At 43.9% G+C, this 23,898-nt stretch overlaps 1 protein-coding gene across 1 annotated transcript in view; it reads right to left on the bottom strand.

The window, feature by feature from the left end:
* The window catches only part of LOC130112684 (CSC1-like protein 2), a 157,437-nt gene that overhangs the window by 99,160 nt on the left and 34,379 nt on the right, over window positions 1-23,898 (bottom strand). The window contains exons 3-5 of the mRNA XM_056280146.1: window positions 23,104-23,183; window positions 16,280-16,318; window positions 6,576-6,666 (exon numbers count right to left, since the gene is read on the bottom strand). Of these exons, the coding sequence (XP_056136121.1) occupies window positions 6,576-6,666; window positions 16,280-16,318; window positions 23,104-23,183 (210 nt within the window). The remainder of the gene's footprint in view (window positions 1-6,575; window positions 6,667-16,279; window positions 16,319-23,103; window positions 23,184-23,898) is intronic.

Genomic DNA, 23,898 nt, shown 5'->3' with positions numbered 1-23,898 from the left:
CACAAGGAGAGAACAGATCATCTGTCAAGGATACAAACAAGGAGAGAACAGATCATCTGTCAAGGACACAAGGAGAGAACAGATCATCTGTCAAGACCACAAGGAGAGAACAGATCATCTGTCAAGGACACAAGGAGAGAACAGATCATCTGTCAAGACCACAAGGAGAGAACAGATCATCTGTCAAGAACACGAGGAGAGAACAGATCATCTGTCAAGAACACGAGGAAGGAACAGATCATCTGTCAAGGACACGAGGAGAGAACAGATCATCTGTCAAGGACACGAGGAGAGAACAGATCATCTGTCAAAAACACGAGGAGAGAACAGATCATCTGTCAAGGACACGAGGAGAGAACAGATCATCTGTCAAGAACACGAGGAGAGATCAGATCATCTGTCAAGAACACGAGGAAGGAACAGATCATCTGTCAAGGACACGAGGAGAGAACAGATTATCTGTCAAGAACACGAGGAGAGAACAGATCATCTGTCAAGAACACGAGGAGAGAACAGATCATCTGTCAAGGACACGAGGAGAGAACAGATCATCTGTCAAGGACACAAGGAGAGAACAGATCATCTGTCAAGGACACAAGGAGAGAACAGATCATCTGTCAAGAACACGAGGAGAGAACAGATCATCTGTCAAGACCACAAGGAGAGAACAGATCATCTGTCAAGAACACGAGGAGAGAACAGATCATCTGTCAAGAACACGAGGAAGGAACAGATCATCTGTCAAGGACACGAGGAGAGAACAGATCATCTGTCAAGGACACGAGGAGAGAACAGATCATCTGTCAAGAACACGAGGAGAGAACAGATCATCTGTCAAGGACACGAGGAGAGAACAGATCATCTGTCAAGGACACGAGGAGAGAACAGATCATCTGTCAAGAACACGAGGAGAGAACAGATCATCTGTCAAGAACACGAGGAGAGAACAGATCATCTGTCAAGAACACGAGGAGAGAACAGATCATCTGTCAAGAACACGAGGAGAGAACAGATCATCTGTCAAGAACACGAGGAGAGAACAGATCATCTGTCAAGAACACGAGGAGAGAACAGATCATCTGTCAAGAACACGAGGAGAGAACAGATTATCTGTCAAGGACACGAGGAGAGAACAGATCATCTGTCAAGAACACGAGGAGAGAACAGATCATCTGTCAAGGACACAAGGAGAGAACAGATTATCTGTCAAGGACACGAGGAGAGAACAGATCATCTGTCAAGAACACGAGGAGAGAACAGATCATCTGTCAAGGACACGAGGAAGAACAGATCATCTGTCAAGAACACGAGGAGGTCACTAAATAAGAAAAGAAATCGATGAACCAGACTATCCTGAATGTATCCAAGTAACCGCGTGGGAACCCGATCCCAGTCCATTATTGCCAAATTTGAACATTTTCAGCAAAACGATCTGGTCAAGAGCCGAGAACGGGAGCTTAAGGGACCACTTTTGGACTGAACAACCATTTCCGTTGGGATATCAACAAGAGACAGCTGAGCCTAACCCTAACCCTAACCCTAACCCAGAAAGAGACCGGGAAGAAGGGTAAATGTATATCGCTAGTAGTAGACACACTGTATGTATGTATCACAGAAGGTTGAGTCAGTTCATTGGAACACAACGTTTACCAAGAGGAACGTGTCATCACTCATCTATATGAAGATGTACAAGGTATACACAGCAGGTACAGACCCACAATGACACACAACTGAGTTTCAATGTCAGATTCACAACCCAGGATATTGAAATTAGGCATGACCCCATGACACCTGAAATATGCAAAATTTCACTATTTGTCAGTAACTGTGGTCAACTTGAGTTGTGCGTTGACAATGTGGCTGCACTTTAACTGACTGCACTCTTTTTTTGAGATGTTCAATGATGTGCAGCAGATTGATTTTTTTATTACTATAATAGACAAGTGTTTTGAAGTCAAATTAACTTTCTGGGGGCATCCGGGTAGTGTAGCAGTCTATTCCATTGCCTAACAACACGGGGGTCGCTAGTTCGAATCCCCGTGTTACCTCCGGCTTGGTCAGGTGTCCCTACAGACACAATTGGCCATATCTGCGGGTGGGAAGCAGGATGTGGGTACGTGTCCTGGTCGCTGCACTAGTGCCTCCTCTGGTTGGTCGGGGCGTTTGGTCGAGGGGGGGGGGCTGGGGGGAATAGTGTGATCCTCCCCCGTGCTACGCCCCCCTGGTGAAACTCCTCTCTGGTACTTTTTCTGTTTCTGAATAACTGTGTATTCCCAGCTCTCGCTCTCTGATCACACTCAGCAGGGAGGAGCATTTCAACCTTCGCTGGTCAAACTTGTGCATCGCTTTTCTTTAATCCGGAATATTTCCCTGAGCTCTCAGTTGAAGGAGCAGCGGCGCTGTGTGGGTTTCTCTGCAGCCAACAACGGGGAAAGGGAGCTGCAGTGCTTGTTAAACGGTGACAGTGGGAATGTCAAACTGTGCTTGGTGAATGTCTGCTCTCTGGCCAACAAGCTGTGTGCCTCGCTGAGACCTGGCCTGGTGAGCCAGGAAGTAAAATAGTAAGATATCCGGGTCACATCTTCAGGAATGATCTATGTGATGACGATGATGTGCAGTGCCAGTGTTGCAAACTGTATGCACAAGCCAATATGCTGGCACGCAAATGTTATATGTGTACAGATGATGGTATTGCTGCTCTTTTTAGGGCCTACTGCACTCCACTCGATATTGCCCACCTGTGGTGCAGTTATAGCAAATCAACAATGAAAAAACTGCAGGCAGCATATAATGTACATTCAGAGTCTTGCTTCAGCTTCCAAGATGGACAAGTGCAAGTCCCATGTTTGTGACGAGTAATGTTCCCACTTTTCATGCTGTGTTGAGAAACTTTATGTGTCGACTGATTGATTCTAAGAATGTAATGATAATGCTGTTAACTGAGCCTACACAACGTGACACCAGGTACTCCTCTTGCCTCTGGAAACACTGAACAAATGTCTGTATAGCTTTTAATCATAGTGGACTGGTGTTAGCTATATTTCTGTGTTGTATTTTTCTTTTTAATATGGACCTACCTATGTGTCAGAACAAAGTAAGAGTTGATTGACTGATATACACCTGACAGTACACTCCATCTGCCACACTTCCAACTGGACTACTGCAAACTGCTGCCTTCGATCACGTCTTCTCTCTCTGATGAAGTCTTCTCCTGTCTCTGCTTCTGTTAGTGTGACTGGTGTGATGTGAGTCTGCCTGTGTGCACGTGTAACCTGTCCTCCTGTCAGGTCTCCATGGTGACGGTGATCACGTGACTTAGTTCCTGGGCTGTTCCGGTGGCATCTGGACATTGCTTGGCATCCTCCTCATCATATTCTTCATATATGTTATAATTCCATTATAACTGTGCTATCCTCTTTCAATGCTGTATTGTGTAAATTGTGTAAAGACAACATCATGTCAGATTGTGCGTCTTGGGAGAGAGATCATCTGTTGCTCTCCCTGAGGTTACTTCCTGTTTTTTCTCCCTGTTAACAGTTTTTAGGGAGGTGTTCCTTATCTGATTGAGGGTCTAAGCACAGGATGTTGTGTTGCTGTAAAGCCCCTGAGGCACATGTGTAATGTGTGATACTGGGCTACACAAATAACACTGACTTGACTTGTTAACAAATTGCTAATAGTCACATATAAACACCAGTCGGACATGCCTAGCATTCAGTTTGACTCATGTCAGTAGTATTCCCAGTTCGAACTCTCACACAGTGTTCATGTGTAGAAACCATCTCAGAATAAAATATGCAAATCTCAAACTCTGTTAACTACAGAATCTACTGACAAGTTTTATCTCAAATCTCAAACTCTGTTAACTACAGAATCTGACAAGTTTTATCTCAAATCTCAAACTCTGTTAAGTACAGAATCTACTGACAAGTTTTAACTCAGATCTCACACTCTGTTAACTACAGAATCTACTGACAAGTTTTAACTCAGATCTCAAACTCTGTTAACTACAGAATCTGACAAGTTTTAACTCAAATCTCAAACTCTGTTAAGTACAGAATCTACTGACAAGTTTTAACTCAGATCTCAAACTCTGTTAACTACAGAATCTACTGACAAGTTTTATCTCAAATATCAAACTCTTAACTACAGAATCTGACAAGTTTTATCTCAAATCTCAAACTCTGTTAAGTACAGAATCTACTGACAAGTTTTAACTCAGATCTCAAACTCTGTTAACTACAGAATCTACTGACAAGTTTTATCTCAAATCTCAAACTCTGTTAAGTACAGAATCTGACAAGTTTTAACTCAGATCTCAAACTCTGTTAACTACAGAATCTGACAAGTTTCATCTCAAATCTCAAACTCTGTTAACTACAGAATCTACTGACAAGTTTTAACTCAGATCTCAAACTCTGTTAACTACAGAATCTACTGACAAGTTTTATCTCAAATCTCAAACTCTGTTAACTACAGAATCTACCGACAAGTTTTATCTCAAATCTCAAACTCTGTTAAGTACAGAATCTACTGACAAGTTTTATCTCAAATCTCAAACTCTTGTTAACTACAGAATCTGACAAGTTTTAACTCAGATCTCAAACTCTGTTAACTACAGAATCTACTGACAAGTTTTAACTCAGATCTCAAACTCTGTTAACTACAGAATCTACTGACAAGTTTTATCTCAGATCTCAAACTCTGTTAACTACAGAATCTACTGACAAGTTTTATCTCAAATCTCAAACTCTGTTAAGTACAGAATCTACTGACAAGTTTTAACTCAGATCTCAAACTCTGTTAACTACAGAATCGACTGACAAGTTTTAACTCAGATCTCAAACTCTGTTAACTACAGAATCTGACAAGTTTTAACTCAGATCTCAAACTCTGTTAACTACAGAATCTGACAAGTTTTATCTCAGATCTCAAACTCTGTTAACTACAGAATCTGACAAGTTTTATCTCAGATCTCAAACTCTGTTAACTACAGAATCTGACAAGTTTTAACTCAGATCTCAAACTCTGTTAACGACAGAATCTACTGACAAGTTTTATCTCAAATCTCAAACTCTGTTAACGACAGAATCTACTGACAAGTTTTATCTCAACTCTCAAATTCTGTTAAGTACAGAATCTGCTGACAAGTTTTATCTCAAATCTCAAACTGTGTTAACTACAGGAACTACTGACAAGTTTTATCTCAAATCTCAAAACATTCATTGCTTAAGACTGAAGAACAAATAAGTGAGGTATAGGTAGTGGTTAGGCCTATAAAACCCCATGGTCCCTGCAGCTCTGTGTGGAACAGGATCAGGTCTGCAGCCTACAAAACCACATGGTCCCTGCAGCTCTGTGTGAGACAGGACCAGGTCTGCAGCCTATAAAACCCCATGGTCCCTGCAGCTCTGTGTGGAACAGGATCAGGTCTGCAGCCTACAAAACCACATGGTCCCTGCAGCTCTGTGTGGAACAGGATCAGGTCTGCAGCCTATAAAACCCCATGGTCCCTGCAGCTCTTTGTGGAACAGGACCAGGTCTGCAGCCTAACCACTTGAACGGTGGGTGGTTTTCATGAGGCCTGGAGGTGAGAGCTGTCTTGGACCTGGTCTTACCTTTAATGTGGGCACAGGAGAGCTGTCATGTGCTAATTAGATAAGAGGTGACGAAGAGCAGGCCGGGAATCAGCTGGGCTGATTAGCACCATGACTACAAGCTTTGCAGTCACTTCCGCCCTTTAACCCGCTAGCTGCTGTGACCACTGTTGCTAGCTTGACTCAGGGACGTCTGGTAAATCTCAACCACATGCGGAGCTTCTTTATATGAGTCATACTCATATTAATTCATATCTATAACTGAAATCATAGATGAGTTCAATGAGCTAACACTTAGAAACACAACAAAGCTCCCTGTTACTTCCACTGGAATGTTAATGGCTGAAGATGTTTGTCTGTTTATATCATCTAAAAGGATTTGAATGGAAGTGTGTTTGTTGAGATTGCTGTTCATTCTCCCCACACACACTGTAGTCATGAAGTCAGAATGACACATGAAGTCCAGTGTGTGCAGGCAAAACACCCTCGACACACAAACAGACATGAAGCTCTTCATTCTGTGGACGGACTCTGTGTGGAAATGTGGAAAATAGTCTCAAGCAATATCTGCCAAGATGAACAAGAGGAGATTCTCTCTCTCTCTCTCTCTCCTCCCTCTCTGTCTCTCCTTTCTCTCTTCTCGCTCTCCCCCTCTCTCTCCTCTCTCTCACTCTGTCTTGGTCTGTCTCTCTGTCTTGGTCTGTCTCTCTCTCTCTCTCTCTCTCTCTCTCTCTCTCTCTCTCTTTGTCTCTCTCTCCTCTTTGTCTTTCTCTCTCCTCCCTCCCCCTCTCTCTCTCTCTCTAAGCTCCACCCCTCTCCTTATCCTGCATTATTGGACAGGGATGGTGCTAATCCAATAGAGGAGCAGAGAGCGAGCTGCCCAGCCAGTGGGAGGTGGGGCGGAGGGATAGGGTGACAGACAGACGTGTGTGTGTGTGTGTGTGTGTGAGTGGGGAGGGGGGTTGTTGTTGTTCTTACGTTGTCCCGCTGGTCGAAGTCAACTGAGGAGGACACAGAAGTGAGGCGCTCGTAGCGATCCGGTGTCTCCGAATGCATCGCTGAAGCAACGCTGAGGGCAGAGAGAGCAGCCAATCAGAGGCAGGGAACAGAGGAAGACAACAGAGGAGGAACAGCAGTGACCTTTGACCTCTCAGCTGAGAACCATCATCTGCTGGGGCGCTATGTCCATTAAATACTGCGGCAGCATTTTATACACACCTGCACTCGCACTGTGTGTGTGTGTGTGTGTGTGTGTGTGTGTGTGCGTGTTTATTGTGTGTGTCCAAAACTACAGTTGTGGTGAAAATTACTTTGTTATAACCATATGTCTCCCATGACTTATTTCTATCGCAGCACCACGGAGTAACACACTCCATTTCCCATCATGCCCAGCACAAAGAACATGCCAATCAAGCAAGCTGTGGGTGGAGTCAAGAGCTTTCCCTTAACGGGATAGTACACACTATCATTACACTTTACTGTAAATACAACACAGTACATGCTATTATGTGTTACCACGAATACTACACAGTAAATACCATATTTTACCATAAATACTACACAGTAAATACTATACTTTACCATGAATACTACATAGAACATACTATTGTATTTCACAACAGATACACATCTGTGATCTAAGAACATTCTTCAGGAGTCAACCTCTTCATGATCCACCTCAGTCCAACAGTGTGGTTCCTTTACTTCGGGTTGGCTTGATTCATTATTCAGCTGATAAAGGACATAACAAAGCATACTCCACACTAGTCTCAGCTGACTGATGAAGGACATAACATACTCCACACCAGTCTCATCTGACTGATAAAGGACATAACATACTCCACACTAGTCTCATCTGACTGATAAAGGACATAACATACTCCACACCAGTCTCAGCTGACTGATAAAGGACATAACATACTCCACACCAGTCTCAGCTGACTGATAAAGGACATAACATACTCCACACCAGTCTTAGCTGACTGATAAAGGACATAACATACTCCACACCAGTCTTAGCTGACTGATAAAGGACATAACACACTCCACACTAGTCTCATCTGACTGATAAAGGACATAACATACTCCACACCAGTCTCCGCTGACTGATAAAGGACATAACATACTCCATACCAGTCTCAGGTGACTGATAAAGGACATAACATACTCCACACTAGTCTCATCTGACTGATAAAGGACATAACATACTCCACACCAGTCTCAGCTGACTGATAAAGGACATAAACTCCACAACAGTCTCAGCTGACTGATGAAGGACATAACATACTCCACACCAGTCTTGGCTGACTGATAAAGGACATAACATACTCCACACCAGTCTCAGCTGACTGATAAAGGACATAACATACTCCACACCAGTCTCAGCTGACTGATAAAGGACATAACATACTCCACACCAGTCTCAGCTGACTGATAAAGAACATAACATACTCCACACCAGTCTCAGCTGACTGATAAAGGACATAACATACTCCACACTAGTCTCATGTGACTGATAAAGGACATAACATACTCCACAACAGTCTCAGCTGACTGATAAAGGACATAACATACTCCACACAAGTCTCAGCTGACTGATAAAGGACATAACATACTCCAAACAAGTCTCAGGTGACTGATAAAGGACATAACATACTCCACAACAGTCTCAGGTGACTGATAAAGGACATAGCATACTCCACAACAGTCTCAGGTGACTGATAAAGGACATAACACAATCCACACCAGTCTCAGGTGACTGATAAAGGACATAACATACTCCACACCAGTCTCAGGTGACTGATAAAGGACATATCATACTCCACAACAGTCTCAGGCGACTGATAAAGGACATAACACACTCCACAACAGTCTCAGGTGACTGATAAAGGACATAACACACTCCACAACAGTCTCAGGTGACTGATAAAGGACATAACACACTCCACACCAGTCTCAGCTGACTGATAAAGGACATAACATACTCCACAACAGTCTCAGCTGACTGATAAAGGACATAACATACTCCACACCAGTCTCAGGTGACTGATAAAGGACATAACATACTCCACACCAGTCTCAGGTGACTGATAAAGGACATATCGTACTCCACAACAGTCTCAGCTGACTGATAAAGGACATAACATACTCCACACTAGTCTCATCTGACTGATAAAGGACATAACATACTCCACACCAGTCTCAGCTGACTGATAAAGGACATAACATACTCCACACCAGTCTCATCTGACTGATAAAGGACATAACATACTCCACACTAGTCTCTTTTGACTGATAAAGGACATAACATACTCCACACCAGTCTCAGCTGACTGATAAAGGACATAACATACTCCACACCAGTCTCAGCTGACTGATAAAGGACATAACATACTCCACACTAGTCTCAGGTGACTGATAAAGGACATATCGTACTCCACAACAGTCTCAGCTGACTGATAAAGGACATAACATACTCCACAACAGTCTCAGCTGACTGATAAAGGACATAACATACTCCACACTAGTCTCATCTGACTGATAAAGGACATAAAATACTCCACACCAGTCTCAGCTGACTGATGAAGGACATAACATACTCCACACCAGTCTCGGCTGACTGATAAAGGACATAACATACTCCACACCAGTCTCAGCTGACTGATAAAGGACATAACATACTCCACACAAGTCTCAGCTGACTGATAAAGGACATAACATACTCCACAACAGTCTCAGGTGACTGATAAAGGACATAACATACTCCACAACAGTCTCAGCTGACTTATAAAGGACATAACATACTCCACACCAGTCTCAGGTGACTGATAAAGGACATAACGTACTCCACAACAGTCTCAGCTGACTGATAAAGGACATAACATACTCCACAACAGTCTCAGCTGACTGATAAAGGACATAACATACTCCATACCAGTCTCAGCTGACTGATAAAGGACATAACATACTCCACACTAGTCTCATCTGACTGATAAAGGACATAACATACTCCACACCAATCTCAGCTGACTGATAAAGGACATAACACACTCCACAACAGTCTCAGCTGACTGATGAAGGACATAACATACTCCACACCAGTCTTGGCTGACTGATAAAGGACATAACATACTCCACACCAGTCTCAGCTGACTGATAAAGGACATAGCATACTCCACACCAGTCTCAGCTGACTGATAAAGGACATAACATACTCCACACCAGTCTCAGCTGACTGATAAAGAACATAACATACTCCACACCAGTCTCAGCTGACTGATAAAGGACATAACATACTCCACACTAGTCTCATGTGACTGATAAAGGACATAACATACTCCACAACAGTCTCAGCTGACTGATAAAGGACATAACATACTCCACACAAGTCTCAGCTGACTGATAAAGGACATAACATACTCCACACAAGTCTCAGGTGACTGATAAAGGACATAACATACTCCACAACAGTCTCAGGTGACTGATAAAGGACATAACATACTCCACAACAGTCTCAGGTGACTGATAAAGGACATAACACACTCCACACCAGTCTCAGGTGACTGATAAAGGACATAACATACTCCACACCAGTCTCAGGTGACTGATAAAGGACATATCATACTCCACAACAGTCTCAGGCGACTGATAAGGGACATAACACACTCCACAACAGTCTCAGGTGACTTGATAAAGGACATAACATACTCCACAACAGTCTCAGGTGACTGATAAAGGACATAACACACTCCACACCAGTCTCAGCTGACTGATAAAGGACATAACATACTCCACAACAGTCTCAGCTGACTGATAAAGGACATAACATACTCCACACCAGTCTCAGGTGACTGATAAAGGACATAACATACTCCACACCAGTCTCCGCTGACTGATAAAGGACATATCGTACTCCACAACAGTCTCAGCTGACTGATAAAGGACATAACATACTCCACACTAGTCTCATCTGACTGATAGAGGACATAACATACTCCACACCAGTCTCAGCTGACTGATAAAGGACATAACATACTCCACACCAGTCTCAGCTGACTGATAAAGGACATAACATACTCCACAACAGTCTCAGCTGACTGATAAAGGACATAACATACTCCACACCAGTCTCAGCTGACTGATAAAGGACATAACATACTCCACACCAGTCTCAGCTGACTGATAAAGGACATAACATACTCCACACTAGTCTCAGGTGACTGATAAAGGACATATCGTACTCCACAACAGTCTCAGCTGACTGATAAAGGACATAACATACTCCACACCAGTCTCAGCTGACTGATAAAGGACATAACATACTCCACACTAGTCTCATCTGACTGATAAAGGACATAACATACTCCACACCAGTCTCAGCTGACTGATGAAGGACATAACATACTCCACACCAGTCTCGGCTGACTGATAAAGGACATAACATACTCCACACCAGTCTCAGCTGACTGATAAAGGACATAACATACTCCACACAAGTCTCAGCTGACTGATAAAGGACATAACATACTCCACAACAGTCTCAGGTGACTGATAAAGGACATAACATACTCCACAACAGTCTCAGCTGACTGATAAAGGACATAACATACTCCACACCAGTCTCAGGTGACTGATAAAGGACATATCGTACTCCACAACAGTCTCAGCTGACTGATAAAGGACATAACATACTCCACACCAGTCTCAGCTGACTAATAAAGGACATAACATACTCCACAACAGTCTCAGCTGACTGATAAAGGACATAACATACTCCACACCAGTCTCAGGTGACTGATAAAGGACATAACACACTCCACACCAGTCTCAGGTGACTGATAAAGGACATAACATACTCCACACCAGTCTCAGCCGACTGATAAAGGACATATCGTACTCCACACCAGTCTCAGCTGACTGATAAAGGACATAACAAAGCATACTCCACACCTGTCTCAGGCCGACGGAGCACCGAACTGCTTCCGTCCATGTGCCGAATAACATGCACCTTTCCTCAAGCACATCTGCGACTGGGACAACCTGAAGAACACCTGCAGTTGCTCCTGATCCTTTCTGCACTCCAGAGGCAGTGAAACGCAGTTTACTCTGTGAGGTATCATGACGACACTTGTTAGCCAGAAAAAAAAACTAGATACATCCTAGCAGCATTCCTGATACTCTAATCTACTCAAAACACATTATCATTACCTTTCTTATGGCGGAAATGACATCACACAACACTAGCAAAGAGGTTGTTATGGATGTTATGGACCACCACTCAGAAGCTTAGAAACAATACATTCTGGTTTGTGTGAGAGTGTGTGAGTAGGACGACAGTGATTCCTCCGTCAGTATGGTGCACAGTAAGCCCTTTATTACTTCCTCTACTACATTAGCCATCAGTGCTTATTGCACATAGACAAAGCCATTCGTGCAATTTCCCTTTAAAACAAAATTCACTTTTTCTGAGGCAAACTGGATAAAATATATCTTTCTGATGCAAATTACACTTTTTTTTACTTTGGCACATAATTAAATGATTGAAATTTAATGATTTGAAATTGAAAATACACTTTATAATTCATTCATTCATTCATCTTCAGCTGCTTCTATGGGGTCGGGTCACGGTGGCAGCAAGCTAAGCAGGGCACTCCAGATGTCCCTCTCCCCAGCAATATTCTCCAGCTCCTCCTGGGGGATCCCAAGACGTTCCCAGGCCAAATTGGACAAGTAGTTCCTCCAGCAAGTTCTGGGTTTACCCGGGGTCTCCTCCCAGTTGGCCGTGCCCAGTAAGCCTCCAAAGGAAGTCGCCGAGGAGGCATCCTAATCAGGTGCCCGAACCACCTCAACTGGCTCCTTTTGATGCAAGGGAGCAGCAGCTCTACTCCGGCTCCCTCCAGATGTCCGCGCTCCTCACCCTATCTCTAAGGCTGAGCCCACACACCTTACGAAGGAAACTCATTTCAGCCGCTTGTATCCGCGATCTCACCGTTTCGGTCACTACTCAAAGCTCATGACCATAGCTGAAGGTTGGAACGAAGATTGACTGGTAAATTGAGAGCTTTGCCTTCTGGCTAAACTCTCTCTTCACCACAACGGTCTGGTACAACATCCGCATTACTGCTGATGCTGCACCAATCCGCCTGTCAATCTCCCACTCCATCCTACCCTCACTCGTGAACAAGACCCCGAGATACCTGAACTTCTTCACTTGAGGCAACAACTCATCCCCAACCCGGAGGCAGCAATCCACCATTTTCCAGTAGAAAACCATGGTCTCAGACTTGGAGGTGCTCACTCTCATCCCGGCCATTTCACACTCAGCAGCAAACGGCCTCAGTGCACGCTGGAGGTCGTGTTCTGATGAAGCCAACAAAACAACATCATCTGCAAAGAGCAGAGATGCAATTCTGAGGTTCCCAAAATGGACACACTCCTCACACCTTGAGTTCCTGTCCATAAATATCACAAACAGAATCGGAGACAAGGGACAACCTTGGCGGAGTCTGACACCCACAGAAAATGTGTTTGACTTTGCGCTGAGAATACGTACACAGCTCTCACTTTGGTTATACAAGGACCGCATGGTTTGTAGCAACTGCCCCAGTACCTCATACTCCCACTGTAACCCCCACAGCGTACCCCGTGGTACATGGTTGTAAGCCTTCTCCAAGTCCACAAAACACAGGTAGACCGGCTGGTCAAACTCCGATGACCCCCTCAGCACTTTCGCAAGGGTAAAGAGTTGGTCTGTTGTTCTACGGCCAGGACAGAATCTGCATTGTTCCTCCTGGATCCGAGGTTCGACAATCGGTCGCAGCCTCCTTTCCAGCACCCTAGAGTAGACTTTCCCAGGGAGGCTGAGCAATGTGATGCCCTGATAATTGGAGCACACCCTCCGGTCCCCCTTTTTAAATATGGGAACCAGCACCCTAGTCTGCCACTCCACAGGTACTGTCGCTGACCTCCACGCGATGTCCAGAGCCTTCAGCATCTCAGTGCGAATCTCATCCACACCCGGTGCCTTGCCATCGAGGAGCTTCTTAACTACCTCAGAGACCTCTGTCAGGGATATGGGTGGGGTTTCCCCTGAGTCTTCACGCTCTACCTCCTCCACTGAGAATATGTTAGCCGGGTTCAGGAGCTCCTCAAAGTGTTCGTTCCACTGCTCGACAACAGCCCCTGTCCGGCTCAACAGTTCCCCTCCCTGGCTGAACACAGCCTGAGTCAAGCCCTGCTTCCCTTTCCTGAGTCACCGAAGGGTTTGCCAGAACTTCCTTGATGCCAACTGAAAGTCCTCCTCCATAGCCTCGCCGAACTCTTCCCACAACTGAGTTTTTGCTTCCGCGAATGCTGAAGCTGCAGCCCTTCTGGCCTCCTGGTACCTGTCTGCTGCTTCAGGAGACTCTTGGGCCAACCAAGTCCGAAAGGCCTCCTTTTTCAGCCTGATGGCTTCCCCCACCACCGGTGTCCACCAGCGGGTTCTTAGGTTGACCCCTCGACAGGCACTGATGACCTTATGACCACAGCTCCTGCCTGCCACATCTGCAATAGAGGCTTTGAACATGCTCCACTCAGACTCCATGTCCCCAGCCTCCCTCGGGATACACGAGAACTTCTACTGGAGGTGAGAGTTGAAGATCTCACAGACAGGGGCCTCTGCCAGATGTTCCCGGTTCACCCTCACCACAGGTTTGGGTTCGCCAGGACTGTCCGGCAGCCTGCCTCGCCATCTGATCCAACTCACCACCATGTGGTGATCAGTTGACAGCTCTGCTCCTCTCTTCACCAGAGTGTCCAAAACATACGGCCACAGATCTGATGATACGACCACAAAGTTTAACATCTATCTTTGGCCTAAGGTGTTCTGGTACCAAGTACACTGAAGTGCCTCATGTTCGAACATGGTGTTTGTTATGGCCAATCCATGACTTGCACAGAAGTCAAATAACAAGGCACCGCTCGGGTTCAGATCAGGGAGGCCATTCCTTCCATTCACGTCCCTCCAGGTTTCTCCATCATTGCCCACGTGAGCGATGAAGTCCCCTAGCAGAACTATAGAGTCTCAAGGTGCAGCCCTATCCAGGTTACCACCCAGAGACTCCAAGAAGGCCGGATACTCCAAACTGCTATTCGGTGCATAAGCACAAATAACAGTCAGAGCTTTCCACCCAGCGACTTGCAGTCATATAGAGGTGACCCTACCATTCCCCGGGGAGAACTCCAACATGGTGGTGCTCAACCGGGGACTTGTGAGTATCCCCACACATGCCCAGTGCCTGCCACCTCGGCCAACTCCAGAAAAGTAATGAGTCCTGCCCCTCTCCAGGAAATTTGGTACCAGAGACCATGCTATGTTTGGAGGTGAGCCCAACTAAACCTAGTTGGTACCGCTCCACCTCCCACAGCAGCTCAGGCTCCTTTCCTGCCAGAGAGGTGACATTCCACATTCCGAGGACCAATCCGCGATGCCGGAAGTTGGCATACCCGGGTCCCCTATTTTGCCTGCCGCCCGGCCTGCATTGCACCCTACCCCAATGCTCATCCCCGTGTGTGTTGGGTCCACAGGGTGGTGGCTCCATGTTGTTTTTCGGGCTGGGCCCGACCAGGTCCCATGGGCCAAGGCCCAGCCACCAGATGCTCACCGGTGACACTTTATCTAACAATGTTAATTTTCAATTTATTACAATTTGCATTATGTAATTATAAGACGCACAAAATTCTGATAAACATTGACAAGGCCCATGGATGCTATCCCCAAAGTATTAAAAGTGATTCCTAACAGGTGTACTCTTCTTAATAATCTAATGACTTGTAATCTATAACTGCTACCACAGTCTGTACTACACAGATATTCTGATACCTACAATAAAATACAACAACAGTATGCAGTTACCATGACAACTTCTGAATAAAACAAGAGACAGGGAATTCTGGAAAAATGTTACTACTAAACTGAAGCCAAACCAACTTTAAGAGATGGGAAGACAAGGTTATTTTTAGAGTGGAAGCCATGGTGAAGCTGACACCTTACTCGTCTTACTGGTCTAAGAAGATCTGGACCCAACCCGGAGGCAGCTAACTAGCACCACATTACGAGGGGTCAACTCCACAAGACAGAACACATACTTTTACCTTTTCACCGGTTCATAGTTATTCCGGTCGCGTCTTCGGCTGTTTTTACATTCACAGTGAGAAGAAAAGAAAGCAGCAATAAAACCTTGGTCAGCTTATGAACACGCATGGTGAAGAGGTAAGGTGAAGAGGCATAGTGAAGAGGCATGGTGAAGAGGCATGGTGAAGAGGTAAGGTGAAGAGGCATAGTGAAGAGGCATGGTGAAGAGGCATGGTGAAGCGGCATGGTGAAGACGCAAGGCATGTTTGGTGTGTTAGAGGAGCGGTAAAGACACATAATGTAGAAAACGACAGTTTAGTGTTTTGAAGATGATGACCTTCATCCATGACGGAGGAGATCTACCAACCTCCACAGAGGTCTGCAATTAGAGCACACCCACACCCACACCCACACACACACAGATACAGAGATGTAGAAAAAGCAGACAGCAGAACGCCGTTAGTGAAACCCAACACAGTAGGAGCAGGAAGGTAAAGAGGAAGTGGTGTTAGCAGTGATGTCATCAGTGACATCAGGAGAAAACCCAAACAGAGATAAAACAACATACTATTCACGTTCCTCCAGGTTGCTGAATCGCTTCTTCGCTCTTCCAAACCAAAAGAAAAACAAAAGGAGGGAAAATCTGGTGTGAGAAAAGCCTCCACTATTGCTCATCAGCTCAGCTAAGTCCTACGCAGTGCCCCACAAACTACCGTCTTTACTCGCCATGCTTTCTGAGCTCTACTTGTACTTTCAGCTACAGAAACCAGTCACATATTAAAATGCTCAGCGCTTGAAGAACATGTGTGCTTACATTCAACTTGTCATAACTTTTAGAATTTTTCAAATATTCAGCTGTTTTCAGCAAACTTATAACGGGAGGGAAAGTTCAAGCCCTCTTCCAACGTCCTCCACTTTGAATTTCAACTACTTCCGCACACTTGCAGCTGCAGACACCATTTTTTTTACTTTTTGTGACCCCCCCCTTTTCTCCCCAATTGTATCTGGCCAATTACTCCACTCTTCCGAGCCGTCCCGGTGTCTGCTCCACCCCCTCTGCTGATCCGCGGAGGACTGCAGACTACCACATGCCTCCTCCTCCCATACATGTGGAGTCACCAGCCGCTTCTTTTCACCTGACAGTGAGGAGTTCCACCAGGGGGACGTAGCACGTGGGAGGATCATGCTATTCCCCCCCAGTCCCCCCCTCCCCCCTCAACAGGCGCCCTGACCAACCAGAGGAGGCGCTAGTGCAGTGACCAGGACAACTACCCACATCCGGCTTCCCACCCGCAGACACAGCCAATTGTGTATGTAGGGATGCCCAACCAAGCCGGAGGTAACACGGGGATTCGAACCAGTGATCCCCATGTTGGTAGGCAACAGAATAGACCGCTACACCACCCGGACACTGCAGACAACCATTTAAACTTTACACGGGTCATAAGACTTTGAACTATGAAACTTTCATACAGATTTTGGATATCTTTTATGGTTTTTGCATTATCAAAGATGAAGTCGTAAATTTTTTTCTCATAGTTTTTCAATCAATCAATTTTTTACTGAACGTGTTAAAAAAACGTCCTCTGTGTGGAGTTTGCATGTTCTCCCCGTGTCTGCGTGGCTTTCCTCCGTGTGCTCCGGTTTCCTCCACAGTCCAAAGACATGTAGGTCAGGTGAATCGGCCGTACTACATTGTCTCTAGGTGTGAATGTATGTGGGCCCTGTGATGGACTGGCGGCCTGTCCAGGGTGTCTCCCCGCCTGCCGCCCAATGACTGCTGGGATAGACTCCAGCATCCCTGCCACCCTGATTGGGATATGCGGCTTGGACAATGGATGGATGTTAAAAACATAAGCAATAAAAACAAATAAACAAACAAACAAAATCATCAGCAACATATAAGCGACAAATAAGCAACTCACATAATACCCATCATGTTCAAAAGGGGAAAGAAGTTGAGAACTTTCCTAGTCCCACCTTGTACTATTCACGCACTGATAATAGTTCAATTTGCAGCCATCAGTGCCCGTGATATCTATTTCAGTCGACCCAAACAAATCAACCCATTTGACAAAAAGAAGGTCAGTGGCTCATCTTCCAACCATTCAACATTTTGATAGAACGCTGAATCAGCTCATCTGGAACCATCTATAAACGTTGTGTCCAGATGAGCTGATTCAACTTTCTGTTACGTCCTCACCTGGATTACGGAGCATGCATCAAGACCTTCAGTGTTTTGTTTCTGAAGAGTCTTTTTAGTTCAGATAAAGTACCACATGTTTTCAGCTCACCAATGCAGCTGTTCCACAAACCAGCTCCCCTGGTTGCAGCACAGGGATGTGTTCCTTCTGTCTTCACACAGGAGCCTCTCAAACTGTGTTTATTTTCTCTCAGTTACAACAACTCTTGCATACTAATGGGTAATTGTTGATTTGTTACTCTGTACATAATTGAATAGTTTTAAATCAACCAAATCTTTAAATGTTAGTGCTTTCATTTTGATAAAAAGTGGATGTGTTGGTTCTCTGTAAGTGGTTTTATTTACATTTTGTATAGCTCTTTTTTGTAGGTTGAATATTGGATCAGTGTTTGTTTTGTAAGTGTTCGCTCACACTTCCACACGGTGGGTAATGTATGGGAGAATGAAAGAACAGTACTACTGTGTATAGAGGGACGCTTGATTTAGTAGATCTTTGACTTTGTTCAGTATTGCAATTGATTTGGATATTTTAGCTTTAACAATTTATGTGCGGCTTCCAACAAAATGTCTTTATTAATATTCAAGATAATTTTGATTTCAGACACGTTTTCAAGTTCTACATCATTTATCATGAGTTTCTTGTCTGAGTTGGTAGATCAATTCCCAAAGATTATAAATTTCCTTTTACTTAAATTCAGTGTTAGTTTATTTGCATTGAACCAACTCTTCATTCTGCTCAGTTCCTTTTCTACTGTATCCAAGAGTTGTTCCGAGTTGTCTCCACAGCAGAATAAGTTTATATCATCTGCGAACAGAATGGTTTTCAGGGTTTTTGACACTTCACATATATTGTTTATGTACAAAATGAACAACAATGGTCCCAACAATGAGCCTTGGGGCACCCCACACCTAACCTTCAGTGAGTGTGATGTCATAGTGTCAGTTAGTTCATCCAGGTTGCCAGCTGCAGCCTCAAATACACTCCAATCAGTGCAGTCAAAACATTGGTCTCTATGTACAGCTGGTGTTCTGATGATTTATGCTACCATGTCAAAAAATGCTACTGTAGTGCGAATCGATAGCAGTTTAACCCTAACCCTAACTTGAAATTATGTGCAGAACCTCTAAATAGCACATCTTGATATGTCGCACATATCGACAGAACACCGCGTGTGAGACAAGTGTGCAGGGACCATCTAAAAAGTGCAATACCAAAAAGAGATACTACGAAAACATTCAATAACTTTGCTCTTATACAGTGCAGTGTCCCCAAAATCACTTCACACATCAATGGTCTCCAGTTGGTTATACTACAATACTTAGTTTGGAAAAATGTGCTTTTCCAAACTTTTTTGTATAAGAGGGTAGTTATTGAATATTTTTCCAAATAAAAATTCCCTAAAATTATGCAAAAGCATAACCAACAGATTACTTAAATATTACTCTGCAGAAAGCTGCTAAGATAGCACAAAAACATGAATATCCATTATTTCTACTTTATTTAAACCTTTTTATACTCTCGTTGTACTACTTCAGCTTCAGAGTACAGCCTGTTTCTTTAGCAGTGTTCAAAAACCTCAGAATGAAATATTTTGGATTTGATTATTTTTATCAATTCAATGTAGATCCGAGATCCATAGCTTAAACCAAGCAAGCAAGCAATATTTGATTTATATAGCACTTTTAAAAACACACAGTTACAAAGTGCTTTATACTCCATACACAAAAAATGAATAAATATATAAAATAAACTGAATGATTATTAAAACATGGCATCGGGAGTAACAGACCAAAACAGAAGTCAGGGGTGGGGATCTATAAAAAGACTTGCCTGAAAAGATGGTTTTCAGAAGCCGTTTAAAACAGTCCAAAGATTCAGCAAATCTAATGGATTGGGGGAGATTATTCCAAAGGCTTGGGGCCAAGACTGCAAAGGCGCGGCCACCTTTTGTTTTGCAGTTGGAGTGACGGATAGATAAAAGGCCGAGGTTTGAGGATAAGAGTGGTCGGGAAGTGGAATGAGGAATGTGAAGATCAGAAAGTTAACTGGGGGCAAGATCATGCAGTGCTTTAAATGAAATCAATAAGATCTTATAAGTTATTTTGAATTTTACGGGAAGCCAATGGAGGGATGCATGAATAGGGGTAATATGGGACCTACGGCTAGTTCTGGTTAGTAGTCTAGTTGTACAAACCCCAATTCCAATGAAGTTGGGATGTTGTGTAAAACGTAAATAACAACAGAATACAATGATTTGCAAATCCTTTTCACCATATATTCAATTGAATACACTACAAAGACAAGATATTTAATGTTCAAACTGATAAACTTTATTGTTTTTTGTGCAAATATTCACCCATTTTGAATTTGATGCCTGCAACACGTCCCAAAGCAGCTGGGACAGGGGCATGTTTACCTCTGTGTTCCACCACCTTTCCTTTTAACAACACTCAATAAGCGTTTGGGGACTGAGGACACTAATTGTTGAAGCTTTGTAGGTGGAATTCTTTCCCATTCTTGCTTGATGTACGACTTCAGTTGCTCAACAGTCCGGGGTCTCCGTTGTCGTATTTTGTGCTTCATAATGCGCCACACATTTTCAATGGGAGACAGGTCTGGACTGCAGGCAGGCCAGTCCAGTACCCGCACTCTTTTACTACGAAGCCCCGCTGTTGGAACACGTGCAGAATGTGGCTTGGCATTGTCTTGCTGAAATAAGCAGGGACGTCCCTGAAAAAGACGTCGCTTGGATGGCAGCATATGTTGCTCAAAAACCTGTATGTACCTTTCAGCATTAATGGTGCCTTCACAGATGTGCAAGTTACCCATGATGCCATGGGCACTAACACCCCCCCCCCCATACCATCACAGATGCTGGCTTTTGGACTCTGCGCTGAGAACAATCTGGATGGTCCTTTTCCTCTTTAGCCCAGAGGACACGACGTCCATGATTTCCAAAAACAATGTGAAATGTGGACTCATCAGACCACAGCACACTTGTCCACTTTGTGTCAGTCCATCTCAGATGAGCTCGGGCCCAGAGAAGCCGGCGGCATTTCTGGGTGGTGTTGATATATGGCTTTGGCTTTGCATGGTAGAGTTTTAACTTGCACTTGTAGATGTAGCGACCAACTGTGTTGACTGACGATGGTTTTCCCAAGTGTTCCTGAGCCCACGAGGTAACATCCTTTACACAATGATGCCGGTTTTTAATGCAGTGCCGCCTGAGGGGTCGAAGGTCACGGGCATTCAATGTTGGTTTTTGGTGAAATCCCTAAATTCCTTGCAATTGTACGTTGTTCTTAAAACTCTCGGACTATTTGCTCACACAGTTGTTCACAAAGTGGTGAACCTCGCCCCATCCTTGCTTGTGAACGACTGAGCCTTTCGGGGATGCTCCTTTTATACCCAATCATGACACTCCCCTGTCACCTGTTCACCTGTGGAATGTCCCAAACAGGTGTTTTTTGAGCACTCCTCAACTTTCCCAGTCTTTTGTTGCCCCTGTCCCAGCTTCTTTGGAACGTGTTGCAGGCATCCAATTCAAAATGAGTGAATATTTGCAACAAAAAAAAAAGTTTACCAGTTTGAACATTAAATATCTTGTCTTTGTAGTGTATTCAATTGAATAAAATTCGAAAAAGATTTGCAAATCATTGTATTCTGTTTTTATTCGCATTTTACACAACAGCTCAACTTCATTGGAATTGGGGTTTGTAGTTAGTAGTCTAGTTCTGGTTAGTAGTCTAGTTCTAGTTAGTAGTCTAGTTCTGGTTAGTAGTCTAGTTCTAGTTAGTATTGTAGTTCCAGTTAGCAGTCTAGTTCTAGTTAGTATTGTAGTTCTAGTTAGTAGTCTAGTTCTAGTTAGTACTGTAGTTCTAGTCAGTAGTCTAGTTCTAGTTAGTATTGTAGTTCTAGTTAGTAGTCTAGTTCTAGTTAGTATTGTAGTTCTAGTTAGCAGTCTAGTTCTAGTTAGTGTTGTAGTTCTGGTTAGCAGTCTAGTTCTGGTTAGTAGTCTATTTCTAGTTAGTAGTCTAGTTCTAGTTAGTATTGTAGTTCCAGTTAGCAGTCTAGTTCTAGTTAGTATTGTAGTTCTAGTTAGTAGTCTAGTTCTAGTTAGTACTGTAGTTCTAGTTAGTAGTCTAGTTCTAGTTAGTATTGTAGTTCTAGTTAGCATTCTAGTTCTAGTTAGTGTTGTAGTTCTGGTTAGTAGTCTATTTCTAGTTAGTAGTCTAGTTCTGGTTAGTAGTCTAGCAGCTGCATTCTGAACCAGCTGTAGACGATTTAAAGTAGCCTGGTTGAGGCCAGAGTAGAGGGAGTTACAGTAATCTAGACGGCAGAAAATGAAAGTGTGAATTAATTGTTCAATATCATTAAACGACAAAATATTTCTGATTTTTGCAATATTTCGTAGCTGAAGAAAACAGGGTTGGACAAGTGGATATATTGTTTATTGTATGTTTGTTTTTGGCCTCTTTTTGCTGACTGCTACTTTTCCTAGTTATCACTCTTCCTGACACAAATGGAAGCATGTTTTATGTTTATTTCTTGTGACCTCTCTGAGAAACCCAGCAAGTCAAAGTCCTGTATGTACAAATGAAGTTGACCAATGAAATCTTTATGATTTTATCCTACCAACCATTTTTTTGTTGATTGTACCCCCCCACCAAAAAAAAAAAAGGCACAGTGGCCAAGTGGTTAAGCACTGTTGCCTCACAGCAAGAAGGTCCTGGGTTCGAACCCCAGGCCGTCCCAGGTCCTTCCTCTGTGGAGTTTGCATGTTCTCCCCATGTCTGCGTGGGTTTCCTCTGGGTGCTCCGGTTTCCTCCCACCATCAAAAAGACATGCATGTTAGGGTTAATACTGCTGCCTGTGCCCCTGAGCAAGGCAATGGAAAGAAGAAGTTGAGTTTGTCTCTGGGTGCTGCACCGCAGCTGCCCACTGCTCCTATACAATAGCATGGTTACATGTGGAAGACAAACTGGCTGTAACCTACAGCGGTAAAATAAAAAGAGGCTTTCTCTTTTTCTTTCTCAAAAGCATTTTCAAAAGTTGACATTCCCTACTTTGGTTTTCCTGTTCCCTTCTAAAATGCTCAGTGGACTTGTTTTATCCAGCAGGGGCTTGTTTAGCGGTGTAAAGCCAGTTTTCGTCTCTTGCTTTGAGAAACAACATAAGCGGTTCTTACCTGTCGGCATCGGTCACCAGCGCCAGGCGGCCATAGTCCCATGCCACCTTCCGCAGGATGGAGAAGACAAACAGCAGCACCTGAAAAGTGAGAGAGATGAGACTTCCTTTTATGCTGCCAGCAGCTTCCAGTTCCAGCAGGTGTTTGGACCACCAACAAATACGCATCTCTCTTTCTAGTGCTACACAATATTGTTAAAAACTCACATGCAATAAATATTGCAAAGAATTAATCTCTCTAGAAGGACTGGGGTGATTTTTTAGGGGAGTGTATATAAATAAAAAATAAAAATAACCCTAAAAAACAAGCTGAATTGTAGAGATTTGGGGTTTTGCTGAAGAGTAGTGTGTAAATATGTAGCCATCCTACTGGGAGAGCTGAAAACGTCTGTGTGCGCCCGGGTGCACAGGAGGCAGAGAGGGATCAGCAGTGGACACACACACATCCTGATACAGGCTCAAAATAACTGCTCCAAAATACTCAGTGTCCAAAACTCACAATATGTAGCCTGCACGTCACAAAATAAAACAATATTGAACGAAAGAAGAAAAAACCCAGCTGGTCTTCAAGATAATCTGAAATGTTAAAAAGCCATACGACTGATGGTGCTTTTCTCTGTGCAACCAAATCTTCCTCTCCAGTGTTTTTCTCCTGTTCCTCGCTCAGTTTCAGCTTGTGGTCGACGACTAGTGGGCCTGCTTTGGCTGTTTGATAAACTGATGAAGAATGTGCTGTGCATGCAGAGCCTGCATATCACTCACTAGCAACAAACTGTATCCAAGAATACTTAAATCC

The sequence above is a fragment of the Lampris incognitus genome, chromosome 5, assembly GCF_029633865.1.
Source record: "Lampris incognitus isolate fLamInc1 chromosome 5, fLamInc1.hap2, whole genome shotgun sequence".
Classification (NCBI taxonomy): Eukaryota; Metazoa; Chordata; class Actinopteri; order Lampriformes; family Lampridae; genus Lampris; species Lampris incognitus.
Note: the sequence above shows the minus strand (reverse complement) of the source record. Positions and strands in the feature narration are given on the sequence as shown.